General features: G+C 39.0%; 2 protein-coding genes across 5 annotated transcripts; one reads left to right on the plus strand and one right to left on the minus strand.

Moving 5' to 3' along the window:
* The first annotated feature begins 540 nt into the window (after positions 1-540).
* Positions 541-4,180, plus strand: LOC108322829 (uncharacterized). Its single transcript, XM_017555091.2, has 8 exons — positions 541-697; positions 1,070-1,151; positions 1,236-1,303; positions 1,396-1,493; positions 1,722-1,858; positions 1,966-2,033; positions 3,462-3,525; positions 3,949-4,180. The coding sequence occupies exons 1-8, from the start codon at positions 687-689 to the stop codon at positions 3,964-3,966; spliced, it is 546 nt and encodes a 181-aa protein (XP_017410580.1). The 5' UTR covers positions 541-686; the 3' UTR covers positions 3,967-4,180.
* A 1,447-nt stretch (positions 4,181-5,627) lies between these two features.
* On the minus strand, positions 5,628-22,048 carry LOC108322831 (oligopeptide transporter 6). 4 transcript variants are annotated; one of them, XM_017555093.2, is made up of 6 exons: positions 21,545-22,048; positions 8,214-8,311; positions 7,469-8,038; positions 6,765-7,023; positions 6,493-6,675; positions 5,628-6,376 (listed from the first exon to the last, which is right to left on the minus strand). In XM_017555093.2, exons 1-6 carry the CDS (start codon positions 22,031-22,033, stop codon positions 5,762-5,764), a joined length of 2,214 nt encoding a protein of 737 aa, XP_017410582.1. In that variant the 5' UTR covers positions 22,034-22,048; the 3' UTR covers positions 5,628-5,761. The 4 variants fall into 4 exon arrangements, with proteins under 4 accessions (XP_017410582.1, XP_017410583.1, XP_052732202.1 ...); XM_017555094.2 differs by lacking the exon at positions 21,545-22,048 and adding an exon at positions 10,071-10,433; XM_052876242.1 differs by lacking the exon at positions 21,545-22,048 and adding an exon at positions 9,884-10,023.
* Between the last annotated feature and the right edge of the window lie 118 nt (positions 22,049-22,166).

Consider the following 22,166-nt stretch of genomic DNA (forward strand, 5'->3'; position numbering starts at 1 on the left):
AAATATCAGTTATGCCCTCAAACTTTTTTGTAAAATACTATGTTCAAAATCCAAACTATTCAATTCCAAATTTGCTTAATAATAAATGAGGAACCCATAAATGAAGAACGTGTTTTATCTATTGGTTGGAGGCATGTTGTTGGAGATGAAGACCAAGAACGGAGGTTGAAGATGAAGATAAGAGAGGTTGAAGATGAAGAAGACAAAGAAGAGAGAAGGAGGTTGAAGGGGATTCAGTTCCTGCCTTGATAGTATTCGGTTCCACTCATAAAAGGAATACAACATGATGTTTAAAAATATTTAAAATGAACCAATAAATTTTTGACATGTAGTTATTGTTAAAAAGTTGTTAACTTTTAGTTGTTAAAATATCATCATCCATTTCAAAACTTTGCTTTAAATAAAATATTTTACTAAAGGCAATTTGGACATTTTTGAAATAATTGGAGGTACAGGAAAGGTGCGAGGAAAAACACCCAATTATGCATAATGTGCAGAAATCCTAGGTCTTAGCCCGTGAATGCTTGATATGGACCAAAAGGCGCAAATGGTATTGGGCCTTAGTGTGAATGGTCCAAATACAGAAACACCAGTAAGAGATGCGCGGTTGCGTTTGCATCTTCTCTCTCTTTCTACAATTTTTCCTGTCAGAGACAGATTCACTCCGAAGCTAAACGCTGCAGAAAATGTTCAAAAAGTACGCTTACTCGCTCTACACAGACATAACTGTTAAATCACTCTTCCTATATTCTGATGTGATTCAAAACCTGTTTCTATTTTTTTTTTTCATTATGGGTTTTTCCTATGGATATTTTTCGGGGTTTCGTTGCGAATTGCACCATTGATGGCGGGGACGGTGCTATAAACCCTAAAACATTATTTTGTATTGGAACCCCCAATGCCCTCTTTTCCTAGTATCACCTTTCCCCAACTACTCGATAATTCCTGTAAAACATGTTCTCTAATTCATGTCCATGAACGTGATCCTACTGTTCCCTCCAACAATTGTTTATTATAACGTTGATTTTCCAGTATTTATCTTCAGATTTACATGTAATTTTTTCTCCAGATTTTCAGGCGAAGATGTGTCTGCACAGAACCAAGTGAAGGCCTCTGTTCAACGAAAAATACGGCAAAGTATTGCAGAAGAGGTTTAACCTTGTATAACAACATTCATTTTCGGTCTCATTAGTTTTTTTCTCGCTTGTATACTAACTGCAATCCCTTCTCTGCAGTATCCAGGCCTTGAACCTGTGTTGGATGATATACTTCCCAAGAAGTCCCCTCTTATAGTTGCTAAATGGTTTGATTGTGGTTCTTTTTGTTGTGCATTCTGCTGTGTCATATCTTTTATGGTTGCTAACTGGTTATTGCTTTTCTCCCATGGTCTTGTAGTCAGAACCATCTCAACCTGGTTCTTGTGAACAACGTGCCTTTGTTTTTCAGTGTCCGTGATGGACCATACATGCCCACCTTGCGACTTCTCCATCAATGTAAGTGTATAGTTCATGCATTTCTTAACTTGTCTAGTAATAATAATTGTGAACATTTCGCTGATTTTTAACTGACTGCATATTGCATGTCTTTTACATCTCAAATGTTCAATGTTACATAATAAATTATTGAGGATGCAGCTGACTTTGGGTACAGCTCATATGATGAAAAGATATTGAAATGTATTATGTGGAAAAATTATAGGTTGTTAAATATTTTCCTTTTAGATCCAAATATAATGAAGAAGTTACAAGTTGATCGTGGCGCAATTAGATTTGTCTTGGCGGGGGCAAACATAATGTGTCCCGGTCTTACGTCTCCTGGGGGTTTCTTGGATGAGGATGTAGGAGCAGAATATCCTGTGGTACTTCCATTATATTCTATACATATATTGATTATAATGCACAAAGTAAGCATTTTCTAGTGAATTTATATTAGTCATAATAACACCATGTATTTATCTGTTTTTAGGCGATTATGGCTGAAGGAAAACAGCATGCTCTTGCTATTGGCTTTACAAAAATGTCAGCAAAAGACATGTAAGAAACTTTTCTTATCCCGTCCTTTGGTTGGAGGAATTTTTTGAATGATTTAAGTAAGAATTCTTTCACTATAAATATATAAACATGTAAGTAGGTTTGTGGTTGGGTTGGGTTTACTACATAATGAGACAAAACCTATTAAAAAGGTTTAATTTGGGCTAGTTTGGGCTTTAAAAATTTTCAAAGGATGAACAAACCAAACTAACGCAATCAAATTCAAGTTGGTTTATGTATGATCATGTGGTTGCCATATTTTTCAATAATTTTGTACACAAATTTTGTAAGATAAAGCTGGGAAAGTAACAAATTGCAGCACAGTAGAATACCCTCGTCTGGTAAGACCAACTAACATCCCAGATTTCTGCACCCCTTGCACTTTCATCAACTCCGCCATACGACCAAAACTACTCACCTATTAGATGCACTTGATCTCAAGCCTGAGATGGGTGCTTCTCAAGCTCCCCACACCCATCACCATCAACTCAGCAATGCTGCTCTCTGCAACTAATTGCAACCATTTATTCCAACATTCTACTCAAATCCCTAGTTCATCCAAATGAATCACATGTCAACAATTTGTAGCATGAGCTATGATGATTGCATTTTGATGGGTGGCCCATGAGAGGTCACTGACGGGTGGGGAGGAGAATATTTAATAGAATTTTATCTTTGATTCATATGGGAGTGAATTTTTTTTTTTTTCGTAAGGCATATATTGAAATACATTGGGTTGGCTTTTATGAGTTTCAAGCTCTTTAGTTGACTTGACTTAAATTAGATTTATATTCTTGTACTAATTTACCTCCCAATTCAATCCGTGTTTTTAATTTTGGTTTGGTTTGGGTCATGTAGGTTCCTCAGTCAATTGGAACCTGCTCTTCTACCATACATTTAAGAGAAAGTTTAAGATCAAAATAGTTTTTTTTGCCATATCTCATTAAGAGCGTATGATCTCTCATGTGCAATCAAGGGTGACCTACTTGTCTAGGTGGGGGATAACTACCTCCCCAAACAATTTTTTCCTTGGCTTCTAGAACACATTTCTATGCCCTATTCCCCCCCTCCTAAACTATTTACTGTATTTTTCTGCAGTTACTGGTCTACAGACTACAATTTATAATTGACCCTTAATGAGCTGCAGGCCTTTCCCCACGCAAACCAAGTTTGATCATGTGGGTCTGCTATCATATTATCTCCAGCTCAACTGAAAATTCAACATTGTATTTTAAAGGCTTAAAGCTGAAGCATCACTTTACTGCCTATAATATCAATAGTGTTACTTAAATCATGCCATAGCAGTTTTTTTTTATTAAAGAATAAAAAGTAGTCGATGATGTCAAAATAAAGATAACTTTTTTATTTGCTGATATTAATTTCCTTGGTTGATTCTTGTGCTCAAGAAGTTAAATATTTATGTGGTTTCAGAAAAGCAATCAACAAAGGAATTGGGGTTGACAACTTGCATTATCTCAATGATGGTCTTTGGAAGGTATGATCGATATATGCTTTCCTTCTTGTTCGTATCGCTATTAAGAAATCAGTAGATGTAATGTCTCATTCTTGCCCTTTAATGTACCCGCTATTCTGCATCTTCCAGCGAGTGCTTCATAATATATTTTCTTCTGATTGTTTTATTTTGGTGTTGGTTCTTCTGATATTTGTTGCTTTCCTTCTTGTTCGTATCGCTATTAAGAAATCAGTAGATGTAATGTCTCATTCTTGCCCTTTGTTCGTATCGCTATTAAGAAATCAGTAGATGTAATGTCTCATTCTTGCCCTTTAATGTACCCGCTATTCTGCATCTTCCAGCGAGTGCTTCATAATATATTTTCTTCTGATTGTTTTATTTTGGTGTTGGTTCTTCTGATATTTGATGCATCCTCATCATCTATTTTTCTATACTACGTTGTAGATGGAGCGACTTGATTGAAGATGTTGTAAGAGCTTCAATGCGTACTACTAAGATGCCTGTTTTCTGGACCTTGATCTAGATCTAGGGATCATATGCGAACTTGTATGTTTGTTGTTATACGGTATAAACAGTAAAGAAAAGAGTTTTGTTTTACAGAGTGCTCTTAGTACTATGTAGATTTCCTGTAACGTGGAATACACTCTGCGTGTTAACAAATACGAAGTTTTGTTTACTTTCGGACTTCAAATGAATACTGCAATCATGCTCGGAAAGTTAATTCAAACTTGATGCCATTTGATACTTGTTGCATCACCACAATTTCTTAAACAATCGCAAATGATGTAGAGTGTTTGACTGGAGAGAAAATTGGCTGTTGAAAAAAGTGTAGTTTATTCATTGCATTATTAGTAGACATGTCATAGTGAGTCTGAGCCAACTTGGTTCACTACAAATTTGAGCTGGGTTGGATTAAATAAGTTAAGTTTTTTGTTGATTATGAGCTACAACTGGTCTAGTTCACTTAATTTTTCGGGTTATACTATTTTAAGCTAGGTTTTGACGAGCTATGGTGAACTGATTTGGAACTTGCTTATATTTTAAAAAAGCTCTATTCTAAATTGAAACTGTAATTTCTTTGCCTTGAAAAAAGTTGAAACATGAAGCAAAGTTGAAGAGAAAGTTGGTGGTGGTGTTAAGGTTTGAAGGACATATTTGATCCGTGAGTTGAAGTGGAGAGAAGAGAAGGTTAAGGTCGCTTCGCTTGGAAGTGTTAAACGATGCTCTGGACCATTGTTTTCTGGTTGTGAATGTTTTAGAAGAAAATTGTTGTCAATGAGTAATACCCAATTGATGATGATGGTTAAAGGGTGCCAATGAAGTTGACAAATATTTTATACTTTTTATTTTTATATGGGTGAGTGAATCAACCTTCTTAACTTATCTATCCCTGGTGGATTGAGTCCCCATCTCGTTCATTTTTACTATATGACTCTGTATCGAAAAAACATCATCTCAATGCTTTTGATAATCCAATAATTAGGTTTAAATATACCTAATTTCAATTTTTATGGTTCCTCTGTTTAAGCGCTCCAAAAGATTTGTCATACTCGCCAAAGAAGCTCGAGTGATCTTGCTAACAACTTAAGTGGATGCCAATATGGAGTGAAAATTACAGGTCATCAAAGATAGCTAGTGTACTACCACGTTAGTGATTAACATGACATGGAAATTTAATTGCGATTTATATAATTTCTTATGTAACAACCCTTGTTATTAGGGTTTGTGTCTTAACATTACCAATAATGCGACCCAAGTCTCATTGTATACCCAAATATCTAGCGCAGAGATATGAAGATTGACCACATTTTGTCGAATGAAGTAGTATTTAGTCGCAATTTTCAGCGGATGTGCCATTCATTGTTTTATTCAGCTGTTTATTTGGTCAAGGGTAGTAAATAATCGATTTAATCAACCACAATTATTGCTAGTTTTCATGTGGGCTAAGGGTTTTAGTGCGTATCGGAAAGTATTATCCTTTCATGTGGGTTAAACCGTTAACATTTTAGCACTTTCGAAAACTAAATTCGGAAGACCACGTGAGTGGCTTCTCACTTTCTAGTTTCCATCAAATTATCCTGACAAATAAGTTTCACATGTATAAGATTTCCACCAACTCAAGATAGCCAAACAATAAAATCTAAGATTTCCACCTCTAACTTTGTAGTTTTTAACAAATTTTAACCAATAAAAATAGTTTGTTGAAAGGTGGCTGCTATTGTCAGAGTATATTGCTTGCACTATCATACAATAATAATCAGTGAATGGGACAACCTTTAACGACAATGCCTTTCTCAGTGGGACAAGTAGCCAAGGGGCAGCCTTCAAGATTATTTCCCCACCAGTTAAGTGAAATGTTGTTGTTGTTCAAAGCAAGAAACAGTAAGATTGTCATAAAGGCAGTTCCAGCATCAAGACCACCAGACAGTACATAATTGCAGCGTTTCCACCATTGTTGTCTATATCTATATACAACGAACCCTGAGAGAAATGCAAGCAGTATCCAACTAGTGAAGTTGACAGCTGTTGCAGGGGGCATTATTGATGTGGCACTCAACAACACGGGCATGTGAATTAGAGTTATCCACTTTTGCCCAGGAAAAGCCTTGTGAGCAAGCCAAACCAGAAAGGGAGCAATAGCTCCACCAAGGAAGAAGAAATTCACTTTGGAATATTCACCAAGGTCTCCAAAGATTCTTCGTGGTCCAAGAAGACCCCATATAACTGATGCATCAAAGAACACATTGTCCATTGGGCAAGTCCAAGGGCTATCAGGAGGCAACATGTTGGTGTCACAAAGGTTAGGGATCGTTCTCATCAACCACCATGCTGTTATTGTGTATATAAATACTGATAACACTGTTCCTACAACCTACGTACAGTGAAATTTGCAACCAGATTTAGTTTCTTCAAATAAGAACTAACTCCTAGTATGTGTATCAACTCTTAAAGGTTCACATTTAAAATGATAGAGGAATCACAGCTTACCTGTGCCATGAACATTGTTCTTGGAGGAATCTTCATATAGTGTCCAAGTTTGAAGTCTTGCAAAAAGGTTAGTGCTTGAGTCATGCTGATGTAGCCATACACCTTAAAGCACATGTTAGCCACAGGGCGCTCTGGATACATGTAACCAATTATGTATTCTGTTATGATGTTTAAACCGGGTTGCTGTTAAGAACAAAGAGATGGGGTCTTAGAAAATTCTCCTTAGCACCGTTGTAAAATTAGCAAGCTCAGTAAGTGAATTGTTGAGATACCTGATTTGTTGTCGCATTTATTATTCCGATTGGAAGAGTAAAGAAAATGGAAATTGCGCAAGCTAGCAACACACCCCACCAAGGCAACTGGAGTGATTCCTTGTAGTGCTCACAAATAAATATAATAAGAGCGATGTTCACTACTAGAATGATGTAAAACCACCACATTGGGACTGATTTGTATCTTCTCATGAGTCTTGTGTGTATGTCTACTTTTTTACTGTTTCCAAAGGCCATTTTACTTTGATTCCATATTTCCCTGCGTAGGACGCATATGATAATTGTTAACGAAATTGAAATTTCGAAAGACATAGCACATTTCACAAAAGAAAATTAATTGGAACAGGGTACGGGCCTGTGCAGACTTTCATATTAAGTGACACTTGATTTATACTTACATTTTCACTGCAAACATAACGAATTAAAGTAATTGATAATATAAGCACATGGAAATTCAGTTTAGCACAGAAAAAGTTTCTGTGAAGGGAACATATAACATTTTCTGGACAAAATCAAACTTGAAGTTTAAGGTGTTTAATATAAGAAGTTCAGAATGATTCAGGAGCTTCATAGAGCAGTGAGGGGGGGATAAAATATCTAGGTTTAATTTCACTGTTTTGGTTATGCTAACATCTAACAGTAATAACATCCAAACACATGTCAAATTGATGATAAAATCAGATGATGGTGAACAAAGTGGCTACCTCCCATGAAAGAGCAGAACATGCACAATGGTAGCAGAAAGTGCTGCAAATCCAAGGCCATATGTCATTGCAAAGAATGTGCTGAGATGCACAGGCCCGTTGATTGAATAGGCATGCCGATCAAGATGGAAATCGGAGTCGACAATAGTTGAAATGTCATACCGGGAACCGTTTCCCATGAACAGCTTACTTGAAAATATTGGAAAAGTCTTGGCATGATAGGCATTAAACCAGTAAGAAATTGGTGTCATCACATACATTATAAGAAAAAACCCAACAGCAATATTAGCAGTAGCAAACCAAGGGCTGGCTAATGGACTTCCCAGGTAAGAAGAAATGGTAGACCAATCAAATCCAAATGATGCAATTCCAAGACCCTTCAAGCCAGAACCAAGTTGTTGGACAAGAATGGACTTGGGGGCAACCCAACAAATCCAAGAGAAAGATGTCAGCATTGAAAACATATAGCCAGGAAACACATAGTAAGCCAAGCCTGAGACCAAGACAAGCAGGAAAAACTGGGTTCGTGTTGTGCCTCCTTTTGGCCTCTTGCCTTTCTCATGCAGAGCACTGCATTAATGTACTGAATCAGCATTGTTGCATAACTATCTAAATAAAAAATGCTAGCAGCACACTCATTTAGCACATTTTCTATTGATGATTGAAGTTAATTGAAATTTTCAGTTTTGATGAATAGAAAGGGTATATTTAAGAGTGTATTGCTAACAATCCAAAGAAAATTCACCTGAATAATGAGACTTGAACCAGATTAGAAGGCCACCACATTTCCCCTGGCTCAACTAGAAATTTCCGGAATAGTCCTGCCCAGCCAAACCCCAGAACCTGAATTTGAATCACAAAGCATAACTTAGGACAATACTCCACACAAGTCCATAACATTAATACAGTACAGGAATTAATACCATGACAAAGAAAAGAAATAGCTTTGCAACAAGCTTTTCTACATATTCTAGGAACTAAGAATGTTACAACATTATTGAGTATCCCTAACTAAATAGGACAATACTATGCATGATAGTAGTTTTTCTTTCATTTCACTTCGATCTCAGTTTCTTTCTATGGCTATATTTTCCATCACATCACTTGTCAGGTGAAATCACTTATCACTTATCTAATCTATTTTAGTGATATCTCTGGTGAATGTGTGACTAAAACCAGATCCCTCGAAATTACAATTAAGATGATAGAAAAGACAGAAACTAAGACTGTCCAGAATTGACATTTACTCTAGCTTCCACACATGCAATTTGGGGTGTAGGAGAATCATTACTCTCCAAATAATACCAGATAAAAAATGAAACAACAGATTTGTTGGCACATGTCACAGGACTGAATATGATAGGTGATTAAAAGTATATGTAAGAAGGAATAAAAAAGGCGGGAAGTAAAGAAGTCAGTTAGGAGTTTGATAGAAGTATATGAGAGTATAAATAAAGAGTTTCTTGATAGTTGTGGGAACAATTGTATTCTTTTATTCACTAAATACAATCAGAGGTTATTCATTGTGTTGAGTTTGTCTGGTGTGTGTTTTTACTCATTTTCTTGACTTCTTGATTAAAGAAGTCCATCAACTTGGTCCGACCTGCCGGATCCAAATCAACGGAGAGGCAAGATGGAGAATAGGATGAGTGCACTGGAGGGAAGATTCGATTCCATGGAAGCAATGCTGATGGAGATGCGAGCAGAGATGAGAGGAAGGGCTCGAAATGGGAGTCGCGACCGTGGAAGACGAATTGTTAATCACGATCGGGAGAAAAGAGGGAACCAAGGGAGGAGCTCGGAGGGCAGCCATTCGGTGAATGGAAGTAGGGAGACTGAGGAGGATGAATCGAAGGAAGAACGCGATGACGTTCAGAAGAGTTGGATGAAGAGAGTGGAATTACCAACTTTTGAAGGGACAGATCCGACGGGATGGATCGCAAGAGCAGAGAAATTTTTTGAAATATAGAGTGTGACTGAAAAGGAGCAGATGAAGCTGGTGTACATCTGTATGGAAGGGGAAGCGAACCATTGGTTTCGCTTTTGGCGGAAAAAGGTTAAGAAACCTACCTGGGCGACATTGACGGAGGCGATGGTTAGGAGATTCGGAGGTAGACACCGGGGAACGATTTTTGAAAAATTAGCGACCGTGCGACAGCGGGAATCGGTGGAGGAATATGTGAGGGAATTTGAAATCCTGGTGTCTCAGGCTACGGGAGTAACGGAGGAACAAATGCTTGGGTATTTTTTTGCGGGACTCCAAGAAGAATTGCGGGATCTCGTTCGGCCTTACGATCCTTGCGACCTGTTAACTGCGATGGAAAGGGCGCGGGATGTGGAGCATTCGGGGTTGGTGGCGAGGGTGACCAGAGGAGGTGTGGTGAGTAAAGGAGGACCAACTTGGGGGAAGTATACCGGTAGTGCGAGCACAATAGCTAGAACGGAGATCTATCGAGGGTCATCAGAGGGGCGCGCGAACAGTAGCGGAGGTTTGGGTCAGAAGAAAGAAGCGACGACCAGAACCGCTGGTTCTAAAGTTGAAAGCACGTCAGGCGGCGGCGGACCGAATCGCGGATTGTGAATGCTGCCGTATCCGGAATACCTTAAGAGGAGAGAGGAGGGTCGTTGTTTTCATTGTGGAGGACCTTATAACCCTGGGCATCGTTGTGCGGAGAGGAGTCTCAAGGTGATGATCTTGGGGGCTGACGACGACGAGGCGGAAGTGGCGGAGGCAGAAGAGGAGACGAAACAACGATGCATGGAGTTGTCAGTGTATTCTGCTGGGGTATCCCACAATCGAATATGATGAAGCTGTCGAGATGGATTCGAGATCGGAGAGTAGTCGTCCTCATTAGCGGAGCAAGTCATAATTTCATCTCGAAACTGTTGGCGGAGGAAATGGGTTTAGAGAAGGAGGAGACGACACCCTGTTAGGAATGTAAATCTAGAATCACAACTGATTTAACTGTCATTAGACAATTTACATTTTGTACATATATACTACTGACTTCAATAAGAAAATTCATCGTTTTCTCTAAATCTTTTGCATCTCTGTTTCATTGCCTAACTCTCTCGGTTCCACTTTTTAAAACATCTTCCTCTCTTCTCTGATACGCTGCCACTCTAACAGTGGTACTAGAGCTTTCAGGTTGCGAACTTGGGAGGTGTAGTCAAGTAAAGAAACTTTGCAGCGAAATAGATTTTACGTTGAAGAATGACAGGGATGATCCAAATTAACCTACCAATATTTGACGGAAAGAATTTCGAAGATTGGTGCGTAAAGATGGATGCTATATTGGGTTTCCATGAGATCGCTGAAATTGTCAAAGATGAGTTTAAAGATCCTGCAAAGAATGCTACAGATGAAGAAAAGAAAGCGTATAAAGAGAACAGAAAATTAGACTGCAAAGCACGTATGATCTTGCATCAATGCATCTTGGCGGCGATATTCCAAAAGGTGTCAAAGGCGACAACGACCAAAGAAACGTGGGAGATCTTACAAGATGGGTATGGAACTGCTGGAAATATAAAGGAGATTAAGCTACAGTCACTGCGGCGACAATATGAGCTCCTGAACATGGGGGAACAAGAAACCATTCAAGGGTACATCGGCAGGATCCAAGTAATTGTCAATGCAATGCGTGCATACGACAAGGTTGTCAAGGACAAGAAGATAGTCCATAAGATGTTGCGTACGTTAACGCCCCAGTACGACCACATTGTTGTGGCAATTGTAGAAAGTAGAGATTTGGAGAAAATGAAAGTCGAGGAGTTGCAAAACTCACTTGAAGCTCACGAACAGAGACTGCTAAAAAGGAAAGCCACAGAACAAGATGCAACACAGATTAGCCAAGCATTACAAGCCAAAATGCAAAAGGGTCGTGGATTTGGTAGAGGAAGAGGCAGAATGCGAGGTGGTCGTGGAGGCCGAAACGGAGGAAGGTCCGCTAATAACCCAGATCAGAACAAAGATGACGTTAATTATGATCAAAAGGAAGGAAACTTCAAAGGAAGAGGTGGCAGAAATAGAGGAAGAGGTGGCAGAAGAAATGTCGACAAAAGAAACGTGCAATGTTTCACATGTAGTAAATTTGGCCATTATTCGTCTGAATGCTGGCATAATGAAAACACCAAGAAAGAGAAGAATGACGAAGCTAACCTAGTGAAAGACAAACAAGAATCAGATTCTGATCACGTAGTGCTAATGATTGTTACAACGCATGGAAGAAATAATGATGAGAGTCGTATTACTCAAAGAAAACAAGTACTTGAGACTAGCGAAGTTGAAGACAGCTGCACAAAGAATTTTGCAGAAAGAGAATACGTGTCTCTTGCCGGGAAGACGAGCCATGCAAATGAGGAATCATCGTGGTATCTGGATACAGGGTGTTCCAACCACATGACAGGAAATCGAAATTGACTGATCGATCTTGATACTAGTGTTAAAAGCATAATACGATTCACTGATAATAGTACCATAAGAGCTGAAGGCACGGGAAAGGTATTGATTGCGCGCAAAGATAGAAGGCCAGTATACATGCATAATGTTCTTTACGTACCCACCATGAGAAGCAACCTCCTGAGTCTTGGTCAGCTACACGAGAAAGGATACACCATGAAAATGGAACAAGGACACATCAAAGTGTTCGACGAAAAGCAACGAATGATACTCAAAGCTCCTATTGCCAGCAATCGCACATTTCGTGTAAATCTGAATACAATGGAGATACAATGCATGAAAGCAACAAGTGTTGAAGGAAATTGGCTGTGGCATTATCGTTACGGGCATTTAAACTTTAGAAGCTTAATGCGACTCAAAGAAAAGAAGCTTGTGAGTGGAATCTGTACGATTGAGGCACCTAAGAAAGTTTGTGAAAGCTGCTATACGATAGAAAGCTGATATATTCACGAAAGCTCTATGACAAAATAGATTTGAAAAGCTTGGAAGATCACTTGGAATTAGGTCTCTTAGTGATTTAGATTTAAGAGGGAGTGTTAGGAATGTAAATCTAGAATCACAACTGATTTAACTGTCATTAGACAGTTTACATTTTGTACATATATACTGCTGACTTCAATAAGAAAATTCATCGTTTTCTCTAAATCTTTTGCATCTCTGTTTCATTGCCTAACTCTCTTGGTTCCACTTTTTAAAACATCTTCCTCTCTTCTCTGATACGCTGCCACTCTAACACGCCCTATAGCGTTTGCCTGGGGTACAGCCAGAGAAAGGAAATGCAAGGCCGTTGCATGGCAGTTTCTTTGATACTGGACGGAGTAGAGATTAAAGAGAACTTTTATCTCTTCGAACTGGGGGGCGTCGACGTCGTGCTCGGAGTGGAGTGGCTGGCTACGTTGGGGGAAATTAGAATGGATTGGAAGGGAGCAGAAGATTTAACCCCCATGCAGGAAGCAAATCCCGAGGCGTTGCAGAAGGAGACATGGATTGAAACTCTAGCGGTGGTGTGGGGTATGTATCAGTCTGAAACAACAGGGGAAAAGAAGGGAGCAGAGGATTTAACCCCCATGCAGGAAGCAAATCTGGAGAAGATTTTGGGGGAGTTTAAGGGGGTATTTGAGATGTCGTAGGGGCTTCCTCCTGTCAGAGAAATGGACCACCAGATAACTCTTAAGGAAGGTACTGGTGCGGTGAACGTGCGACCATACAGGTATCCTCACTTAATGAAAGCTGAAATAGAACAACAGGTTCAGGAGATGTTGGGCCTGGGTATTATTCGGCCTAGTAACAACCCATTTTCCAGTCTAGTAATTTTGGTTAAAAAAAAAGATGGGAGTTGGCGTTTTTGTATAGATTACAGAGCTTTAAACAGAGTAAATATTCCCAATAAATATCCAATTCCTGTGATTGAAGAACTTCTGGATGAATTATATGAGGCTGCTTATTTTTCTAAAGTGGATCTCAAATCTGGATATCACCAGATAAGGATGAAGGAGGCAGATATATCCAAAACAACCTTTAGGACTCATTTAGGACATTATGAGTTTTTAGTAATGCCCTTTCGCCTCATAAATGCTTCGGCCACCTTTCAAGACATGATGAATTCATTGTAGAGATCGTTTTTAAGGAAGAGTGTGCTGGTATTTTTTGATGACATTTTGGTGTACAGTAAGTCATGGGGGGATCATGAGGAACATCTTCGACAGGTGCTGAAAGTGTTAGAACAACACCAGCTGTTTGCCAACAAAAAAAATGTGAGTTTGGCAAGAGACATATTCGATATCTGGGGCACATGATATCCGAACAGGGGGTGGAAATGGATGGAGAAAAAATTTCTGCAGTGACTGAATGACCAAAACCCTGTTGTATTAAAGAGTTAAGGGGGTTCTTGGAACTTACTGGATACTACAGGAGATTTGTCAGGAATTATGGGAAGATTGCCCGACCCCTTACGGATCTTTTGAAAAAGGGGAAGTTTGAGTGAACAAATGCTGGAGAGGAAGCCATGCAAGCTCTCAAAAAGGCAGTGACCTCCTGTTCTGGCTCTGCCAGACTTCTCACAGCCTTTCCAAGTTGAATGTGATGCTTCGGGGAAGGGAATGGGAGCTGTGTTATCAAAAAATAGGAGGCCTATTGCTTACTACAGCAAGGCATTATCGGAGAGTTCGTTGGGGAAGTCAGTGTATGAGAAGGAATTGATGGCGCTGGTATTAGCTATTCAATAGTGGCGTCCCTATTTGCTGGGAAAAAAATTTAGTGTCTATACAGATCAAAAGAGTTTGAAGTATTTACTTGAGCAATGCATAACGACTAAGAACCAACAACATTGGCTGGCGAAACTCATGGGCTATGAGTTTGATATACATTAAAGGACGGGGGCATCCAACAAAGTTGCGAACGAGCTATCCAAAAAGGGAGAAGAAGGGGACGAAGGAGAAAGGACGCTGTTAATGATAACTAGGCCCTATTGGCCTGACTACCAAGAAATAATAGACGAAGTGGAAAAAGATGTGGGGTTAAAGAAAATAATGGAAGAAGTGAAGGAAGACCCAGATTCACACCCTGCTTATACGTTGGAGAATTGAAGACTCCATTATAAGGGAAGGTTGGTGCTTTCAGCAAAATCAGAATGGATTCTGAAAATCCTTGCAGAGTTTCATGATACTACGCTTGGGGAACACTCGGGTGTTTATAGAACCTATAGAAGAATTGGCCAAGCCTTTCACTAGATGGGCATGAAAAAAAGGGTGACCGACTACGTAGCCTCTTGTCTTATCTGCTAGCAACATAAATATATGACGTCATCTCCGCAGGGATTGTTGCAGCCATTGCCTATTCCCAAGGCCATCTGGGAAGAGATAAGCATGGACTTTGTGGTCAAATTACCAAAATCTCAAAGTTTTGAATCAATAATGGTGGTAGTGGACGTTAGGCTGAGTAAGTATGGGCATTTCATACCCATCAAACATCCTCATACAGCCAAGATAATTGCAAAGATTTTTGTAAAGGAGATAGTACGTTTGCATGGAATTCCTATATCGATTGTTAGTGATCCCACGTTTGTTAGTACATTCTGGACAGAATTGTTCAAAATACAGGGTACCCAATTAAAAATGAGCACTGCCTACCACCCAGAAACAGATGGGCAGACAGAGGTTTTAAATAGAGTGTTAGAGACCTACTTGAGGTGTTTCTGTTTGGAACAGCCCAAGGCTTGGAGCAATGTGTTGCCATGGGCTGAATACTGGTATAACACCAGTTATCAAGGGGCTTCGAAGTGTACCCCGTTTGAAGTGGTTTATGGAAGAAAACCCCGATAGTAACCAAGTTCATACCTGGAGAAACAGTGGTGGAAGCTGTGGTGCAGGATTTACAAACGCGGGATGAGGCCATTTCACAACTACAATATCATTTGACCCGAGCCCAGGAGCGGATGATCCAGTATGCAAATAAGAAGAGAAGGGAGTCTAGCATAAAAGAAGGGGATTGGGTTTTTTTTTTTAAAATAAGACCTCATAGGCAAGTATCTATGCCGGTCAAGTTGCATCCCAAATTATCTGTCAGATATTATGGCCCTTTTCTGGTGGAAAAACAAGTGGGTCCAGTGGCTTTAAAACTGCAGTTGCTTGCCACTGCGAAGATACACCCGGTGTTTCATGTATCACAATTAAAGTTGGCTGTGGGGGAGCATAAGGTGGAAGGGGAGCTACCAGTAGGACTGCAGGTGGACGACCCATTATATAGACCCTTAAAAGTACTACAAAGAAGAGGAAGAAATGAACAAGGGGAGGAGACCACTCAAATATTGGTTCAGTGGCAAGATGCAGGGTTAGAGGGAGCGACTTGGGAGGATGAAACGTTTATCAATCAATAATTTCCTGATTTCAACCTTGAGGACAAGGTTATTGAAGAGGAGGGGGATATTGATAGGGGATTAAAAGTATATGTAAGAAGGAATAAAAAAGGCGGGAAGTAAAGAAGTCAGTTAAGAGTTTGTTAGAAGTATATGAGAGTATAAATAAAGAGTTTGTTGACAAGGCCGAGGGATGAATGGTTTTGTATTGTTTAGTGTGGGGGGGGGGGGGAATTAGGCTTCCTTGATAGCTGTGGAAACAATTGTATTCTTTCATTCACTAAATATAATCAGAGGTTATTCACTGTGTTGAGTTTGTCTAGTGTGTGTTTTTACTCATTTTTTTGACTTCTTGATTAAAGAAGTCCATCACAATATTGATTAAAACTTCAAATATTTTTATCTAGAATAATGTAATCTCATTAAATGGTCTTTTTTAAAACCAACCTAAGCTTTTCAAACTTTGTTTAGCGTATTAGTGAAAAGTAAGTGATTTCTTTAAGGCCTTTCCAATTTTAAGCTACAATTTTGAGAGCCTTGGGATTCAAATCTCAATATATTCCTTTCACTTTTCATCTTCTCTCACATGGCAGGGGCCCAGAGGATTTTTTCAGTCTCCAAATAATAGAATAGAAACAAGTCATATGGTAATGAAATTCCTTATAAGTTAAAAGCTGACCTTGTAATTGACTTGAAATACAAACAAAGTATGCATGTTTTTGTTGACATAATTATCCAAGAGTTGACTTTAATACCGTGTTCCCTAGGTTGACATAACTTTAACAAGATTGAATACAATTGATTCTGAGTATCTGAACATCAAGTTACTAAGTACAAAAGAAATATTAATTATATGTAAATCCCTAGATTTGTTAAGACTAAAGAAGTAATTAATATAACTCAACAAAATCTGTCCAAAATTCCTAGGATCGATCATACCCAAATGTTTGTTAATAGAATTTTTTCATTGGTATTAATTACTGTTGGATACTAAACTAATGCACACTGCAGTAGAATTGTTCATTTGCTTTATTAATGCAATGAGGCTTATATAAGCCTTTCACAACAATCAAGAGAAAAATAAGGAACCACGTTTAACAGCATCCTACAACGTGGAGGACTAATAAATATCCACGTTTCAACAACCCCTATAACGTGGAAGGTGGAAAACTAACCAGCACTGATAATAAACAGAATTTAAAAACACTTAAATTAAATTACAAAAAAAGACAATTTATCCTAACATATCCTCCCCTAAATCTGATTATGATATAATCAGTTTAAGTTAGGAACTTCACAAACTCCCAATAGCTCTCTCAACTTCACAAATGTATCTAGTTTGAGAGGTTTAGTCATGATATCTGCCACTTGATTAACTGAACCACAATGTACGAGCTTCACAGTACCCTCATTGTTCAGATTACGCAAGAAATGGAATCGAACGTCGATATGCTTACTCCGCCCATGGAAGACAGGATTTTTTGAAAGCTTGATAGTAGAGTTATTGTCACAAAAGATGGTAACACCTTTGCCACTAGATTGACTAAGTTTATCAAGAATTCTTCTTAACCAAATACCTTGAGTAGCACAATACGCTGCAGCTATATATTCTGCTTCTGTGGTTGACAATGTGACCACCGGTTGTTTCTTAGAACTCCATGCTACCGCTCCACCACTCAAAGAGAACATATAACCAGATGTGCTTTTACGGTCCTCCGTGTCACCTGCATAATCACTATCTGTATAAGCTAATAGCTCCGCATCATCGTTTCGTTTATAAAAGATTCCAAATTCAATTGTTCCCTTTACATATCGCATAGTTCTTTTCACAATTTGCATGTGAAGCTCTATGGGATCAGCCATGAACCTGCTTGCTAAACAGACTACATACATTAAATCAGGTCTTGTAACTGTCAAATACATTAAACATCCAATCATCTGCTTATACTCTGTTGCGTTAACCTTCACTCCATCTTTATCCTTTGTAGGCCTTTCTCCTGGAACTATTGGATTTCTTACGAAATTACAGCTCCCCATTCCGAACCTTTCAAGCACTTCTCTAGCAAACTTCCTTTGGAAAATATAGATGCCCTCACTACATTGCAATACTTCTACCCCCAGAAAGTATCTCAACTTGCCTAGATCACTCATATCAAATTCGTTCTTCATTGACTCCTTAAAGTGAACCATCATTTCTTCACAATTTCCAGTAAAAACAAGGTCATCCACATATAAACTAACAATCAAAAACTTACCTCCTTCATTTTTAATGAATAGAGCATGTTCAAAATCACACTTCTCAAAACCCTCCTTGAGAAAATACCCTTCTATTTTGCTATACCACGCCCTTGGAGCTTGTTTAAGCCCATAAAGTGCTTTCTTGAGTTTGTAGACTTTCTCCTCCTCCCCTATTTTCACAAAACCAGGTGGCTGCTCTACATACACAGTCTCCCTTAACTCCCCATGTAAAAACGCACTTTTCACATCAAGTTGGTATAAGGACCAATTCTTTTGAGCTGCAAGTGCTATGATGCTCCGAATGGTATCCCATTTTGCCACCGGTGCATAAACTTCATTGTAATCAACACCAAATTGTTGTGCGTACCCTTTTGCTACCAACCGTGCTTTGTGTTTGTCCACCTCACCTTTCTCATTTAGTTTCGTTTTGAAGACCCATTTCACCCCAATTTTTTTCATTCCTTCAGGTAGACTTGTGAGCTCCCATGTTTGATTCCTTTCTATTGCATCAATCTCTGCCTTCATTGCGATTCTCCATTTGGAATGTCTTACAGCTTCATCAAAATCAACTGGATTTTCACTATCTACAAGCACTGCCAAATTTCTTATTTCAGTTTTTAGCTCTGACAAAGCTTCTCCACATATGTAATCTCCACTTCGCATCCAAACTGGAGGTAATCTACTCCGTTCTTGATTTAAAACACTCTCTTGTTGTTCAACTAGGGTGGGTGAGAGTGTACTACTTGAGCTCGGACTTGAATCTCCAGCTGGTTCGTTCTCTTCTTCGTGAATTAATTCTTCTTGTATAGCTTGCTCCTGTGTAGCTTGCTCCTGTTCGTCGTCAAGGTTGTTGAGATTACCCTCTTTAACACTCCTTTCCCAATCCCAACTTGCTTCTTCTTCAAAAATCACGTCCTTGCTGATAACTATTTTCTTGGTGGTAGGATTATACATGCGATATGCTTTCGATTCTTTTCTTATACCAAAGAATACACACTTCTGACTTTTATCATCAAGTTTGATTCTTTTAGCATCCGGAACATGAACATGTCCGATGCAACCAAAGATCTTAAAGTAATCAACTTTTGGCTTAATCCCACTCCACTTCTCCTCTGGTGTGACTCCTTCAACCGCGGTAGTAGGACTCTTATTCAAAACATGTGTGGACCAATTGGCTGCTTCTGGCCAGAAATTTTTTGGAATGGCTTTATCTGAAAGTATGCTTCTTATCAAGTTTAAAATTGTTCTATTACGTCGTTCTGCAACCCCGTTTTGTTGGGGTGTATATGCCGTAGTGAGTTGCCGCTTGATTCCGTTCTTTGTGCAGAACTCGTTGAACTCTTGTGAAGTAAATTCTCCACCCCGATCAGTTCGCAAACAACACATTGGTGAACCACTTTCGTTCTCCACAAGTTTCTTAAAACTCTTGAACATGGCAAAGGTTTCTGACTTTTCCCTTAAAAAATAAATCCACATCTTGCGAATGAAATCATCTATAAAACTGAGAAGGTACCTTTTTCCACTATTAGAAATAGGGGAAATTGGGCCACATAAGTCTGCGTGTACCAATTCAAGATGTTGAGAAGCTCTCCAACTACTTTTCTTTAACATTTACTCTCTACTTTGCTTTCCCACTAGACAATCACTGCAGACCTCTATAGAAGGCTGAAATTGCGGCAAGCCTTTTACCATTTTTCCATTTTGTAGTATTTTCAGACCTTTGTAACTCAAATGGCCATACCTTCGATGCCATAAATGAGCAAGTTCTTGTGAAGTTGCTTGCAAGCAGTGTGACAACACAGTAGAAGCAAGGACATAAAACATCCTGTTTGCCGACATGAGAGTAGATATGATAAGACCTCTCTCTCGATCGTAAATTCTACATTCTCCATTTTGAATTAAAGTAGTGATGCCCCTCTCTTGTAATTGCCCAAAGCTCAATAAATTGTTGTGCAACTCAGGAACATAGAACACATCACTTATTACATGTGTTCTTCCTTGCACTTGAAATTTAATGTCTCCTTTGCCACATACTATCATTCTTGTGTCATTTCCCAGCTTCACTGAATGTGAAAATTTCTCATCCATCTTGTGAAACCATTTTTTGTTGCCGGTCATGTGATTGCTGCATCCACTGTCAATGAACCAAATATTATCTTGCTCATCATTATTTTCTTCAACATAAGCCATTAATAATTGCTCCTCCTCTTCATCTAGTTTCGCGTAATGGACCGTCTTCTCCCAGTTTGGACACTCATATTGAAAGTGTCCTAATTGGTGACAATTAAAGCATTCAACAGTTGCTTTGTTAAAGAATCTACCTCGGCCTCTTCCTCCTCTTGCAGTTATACTACCTCTTCCTCTCCCACGGCCTCGTCCTCTTCCACTTGTTGTTGTCTCATCATATGTAATCTTCAAAGCCTGCTCATCCCCTCCTTTTCTCCGTAATAGCTTTTGTTCATGAACAAGTAAGGAACTTTGGAGTGCATCAACCGTAAGGTTGTCGGTGTCATGTGCTTCTTCGATGGAACACATAATGTAGTCGTAGTTCTCTGTGAGAGTTCGCATAATCTTTTCAACAATTTTTGTATCCGTCATGTCTTCTCCACAATTTCTCATGTCAACGGCCACCACCATGACTCTTGCGATATAGTTGCTCACCGTCTCTTCCACCTTCATCTCCAAAAGCTCAAAGGCCCTCTTGAGTCTTTGAAGTTGAGCACGCTGCACCCTTGCATTTCCTTGACATTTGATTTTCATTGAATCCCACAGTTGTTTGGAAGTCTCCTTCTGAGTAATGGTTTTCAAAATAGATTTGTCAATAGCTTGAAAAAGATAGTTTTTAGCCTTTAAATCCTTCAGCCGCATCTCGTCTAATGTTTTCTTTTGCATTGCTGATAGACTTTCTTCCTCCTCAGGCTCTTTGTAACCTGATTCTACCACGTTCCAATACTCTTTCGACCTCAAGATATTTTCCATGAGAAGACTCCAATGATCATAGTCCCCATCAAATTTGGGAATGGAAGTTTGTACGAAACTGTTTGCCTCAGCTGCCATGTCTCTCACACTCGTAATTTTGCTTTCACTCTCGCACTTTATCAGGCTTCTTTCGAAGCTCTGATACCAGCTTTGTTGGATACTAAACTAATGCACACTGTAGTAGAATTGTTCATTTGCTTTATTAATGCAATGAGGCTTATATAAGCCTTTCACAACAATCAAGAGAAAAATAAGGAACCACGTTTAACAGCATCCTACAACGTGGAGGACTAATAAATATCCACGTTTCAACAACTCCTATAACGTGGAAGGTGGAAAACTAACCAACACTGATAATAAACAGAATTTAAAAACACTTAAATTAAATTACTAACAAAAGACAATTTATCCTAACAATTACAGGTATTTTGATTTGAAAACAATTAATAAAAAAGTATTACAGATGGAAGGTTGAAGTAATATAATTTTGAATCTGTTTTATAAAGAGGAAGAAAGAGTAATAAATATGAAAGGTAGTGAAGAAAACCTGAGTAGTTAACATGACTAGTAAGGCAGGAAGGAAATCAAGCTTTCTTTTATACATGAGCTTGACTGCACTCAAAATATGAGTTGCATAGACAGTTCCAGCACCAGAATTGGCAAAGATGGTTATGAGAACATGTTCTTTGATGTTGAAAGGTCCCCGGTTGAGTGAGAACTCAAACTTTGTATCCTTGAAGAACACACGTGTCGGCAAAGTCCTTGCCATGAAGTGGCCAATAGGAACCACAGCAATCTGAGCAGAAACAGAGGTAACAAGCAAAGGCTGCGTCCTGTACCAGAAAAACTGGTTGACAAAGGACAACAACACGCATGAAAGAACCCCCAGAACCCACATTCTAAACGTCAGAATCTGCATGTTCGGGTCATCAGTTTTAGGCACAGTCAGTTCCACTTGTTTCACCGGACACTCTTCATTCTCTGTCTTCTCTTTCTCTGAGTCTGAGCCACAATCAACCTCAAAACTAGAAGCCATACTCAAAGTTTCTTCTCCTCAAACTCAACAATTCTCATGCCTGTAGAAATCATACATATATATACAAAAACAGTGACGAAGATTTCTACGCATGTTTCGGTAAAAACGAAGGGCTATGACGTCTATATCCCTA

The sequence above is a fragment of the Vigna angularis genome, chromosome 4, assembly GCF_016808095.1.
Source record: "Vigna angularis cultivar LongXiaoDou No.4 chromosome 4, ASM1680809v1, whole genome shotgun sequence".
NCBI classification, from domain to species: Eukaryota; Viridiplantae; Streptophyta; class Magnoliopsida; order Fabales; family Fabaceae; genus Vigna; species Vigna angularis.

Bases quoted from the DNA above. Each gene is read 5' to 3' on its own strand.
- LOC108322829 (XM_017555091.2), top strand. The intron at 1,304-1,395 runs GTTTGATTGTGG...ATGGTCTTGTAG, and splicing joins CCTCTTATAGTTGCTAAATG to TCAGAACCATCTCAACCTGG. The intron at 1,859-1,965 runs GTACTTCCATTA...ATCTGTTTTTAG, and splicing joins TAGGAGCAGAATATCCTGTG to GCGATTATGGCTGAAGGAAA.
- LOC108322831 (XM_017555093.2), bottom strand. From the start codon at position 22,033: ATGGCTTCTAGTTTTGAGGTTGATTGTGGCTCAGACTCAGAGAAAGAG. The intron at 8,039-8,213 runs GTGAATTTTCTT...ACATTAATGCAG, and splicing joins GTTCAAGTCTCATTATTCAG to TGCTCTGCATGAGAAAGGCA. The intron at 7,024-7,468 runs GTAGCCACTTTG...CGTCCTACGCAG, and splicing joins GTTCTGCTCTTTCATGGGAG to GGAAATATGGAATCAAAGTA.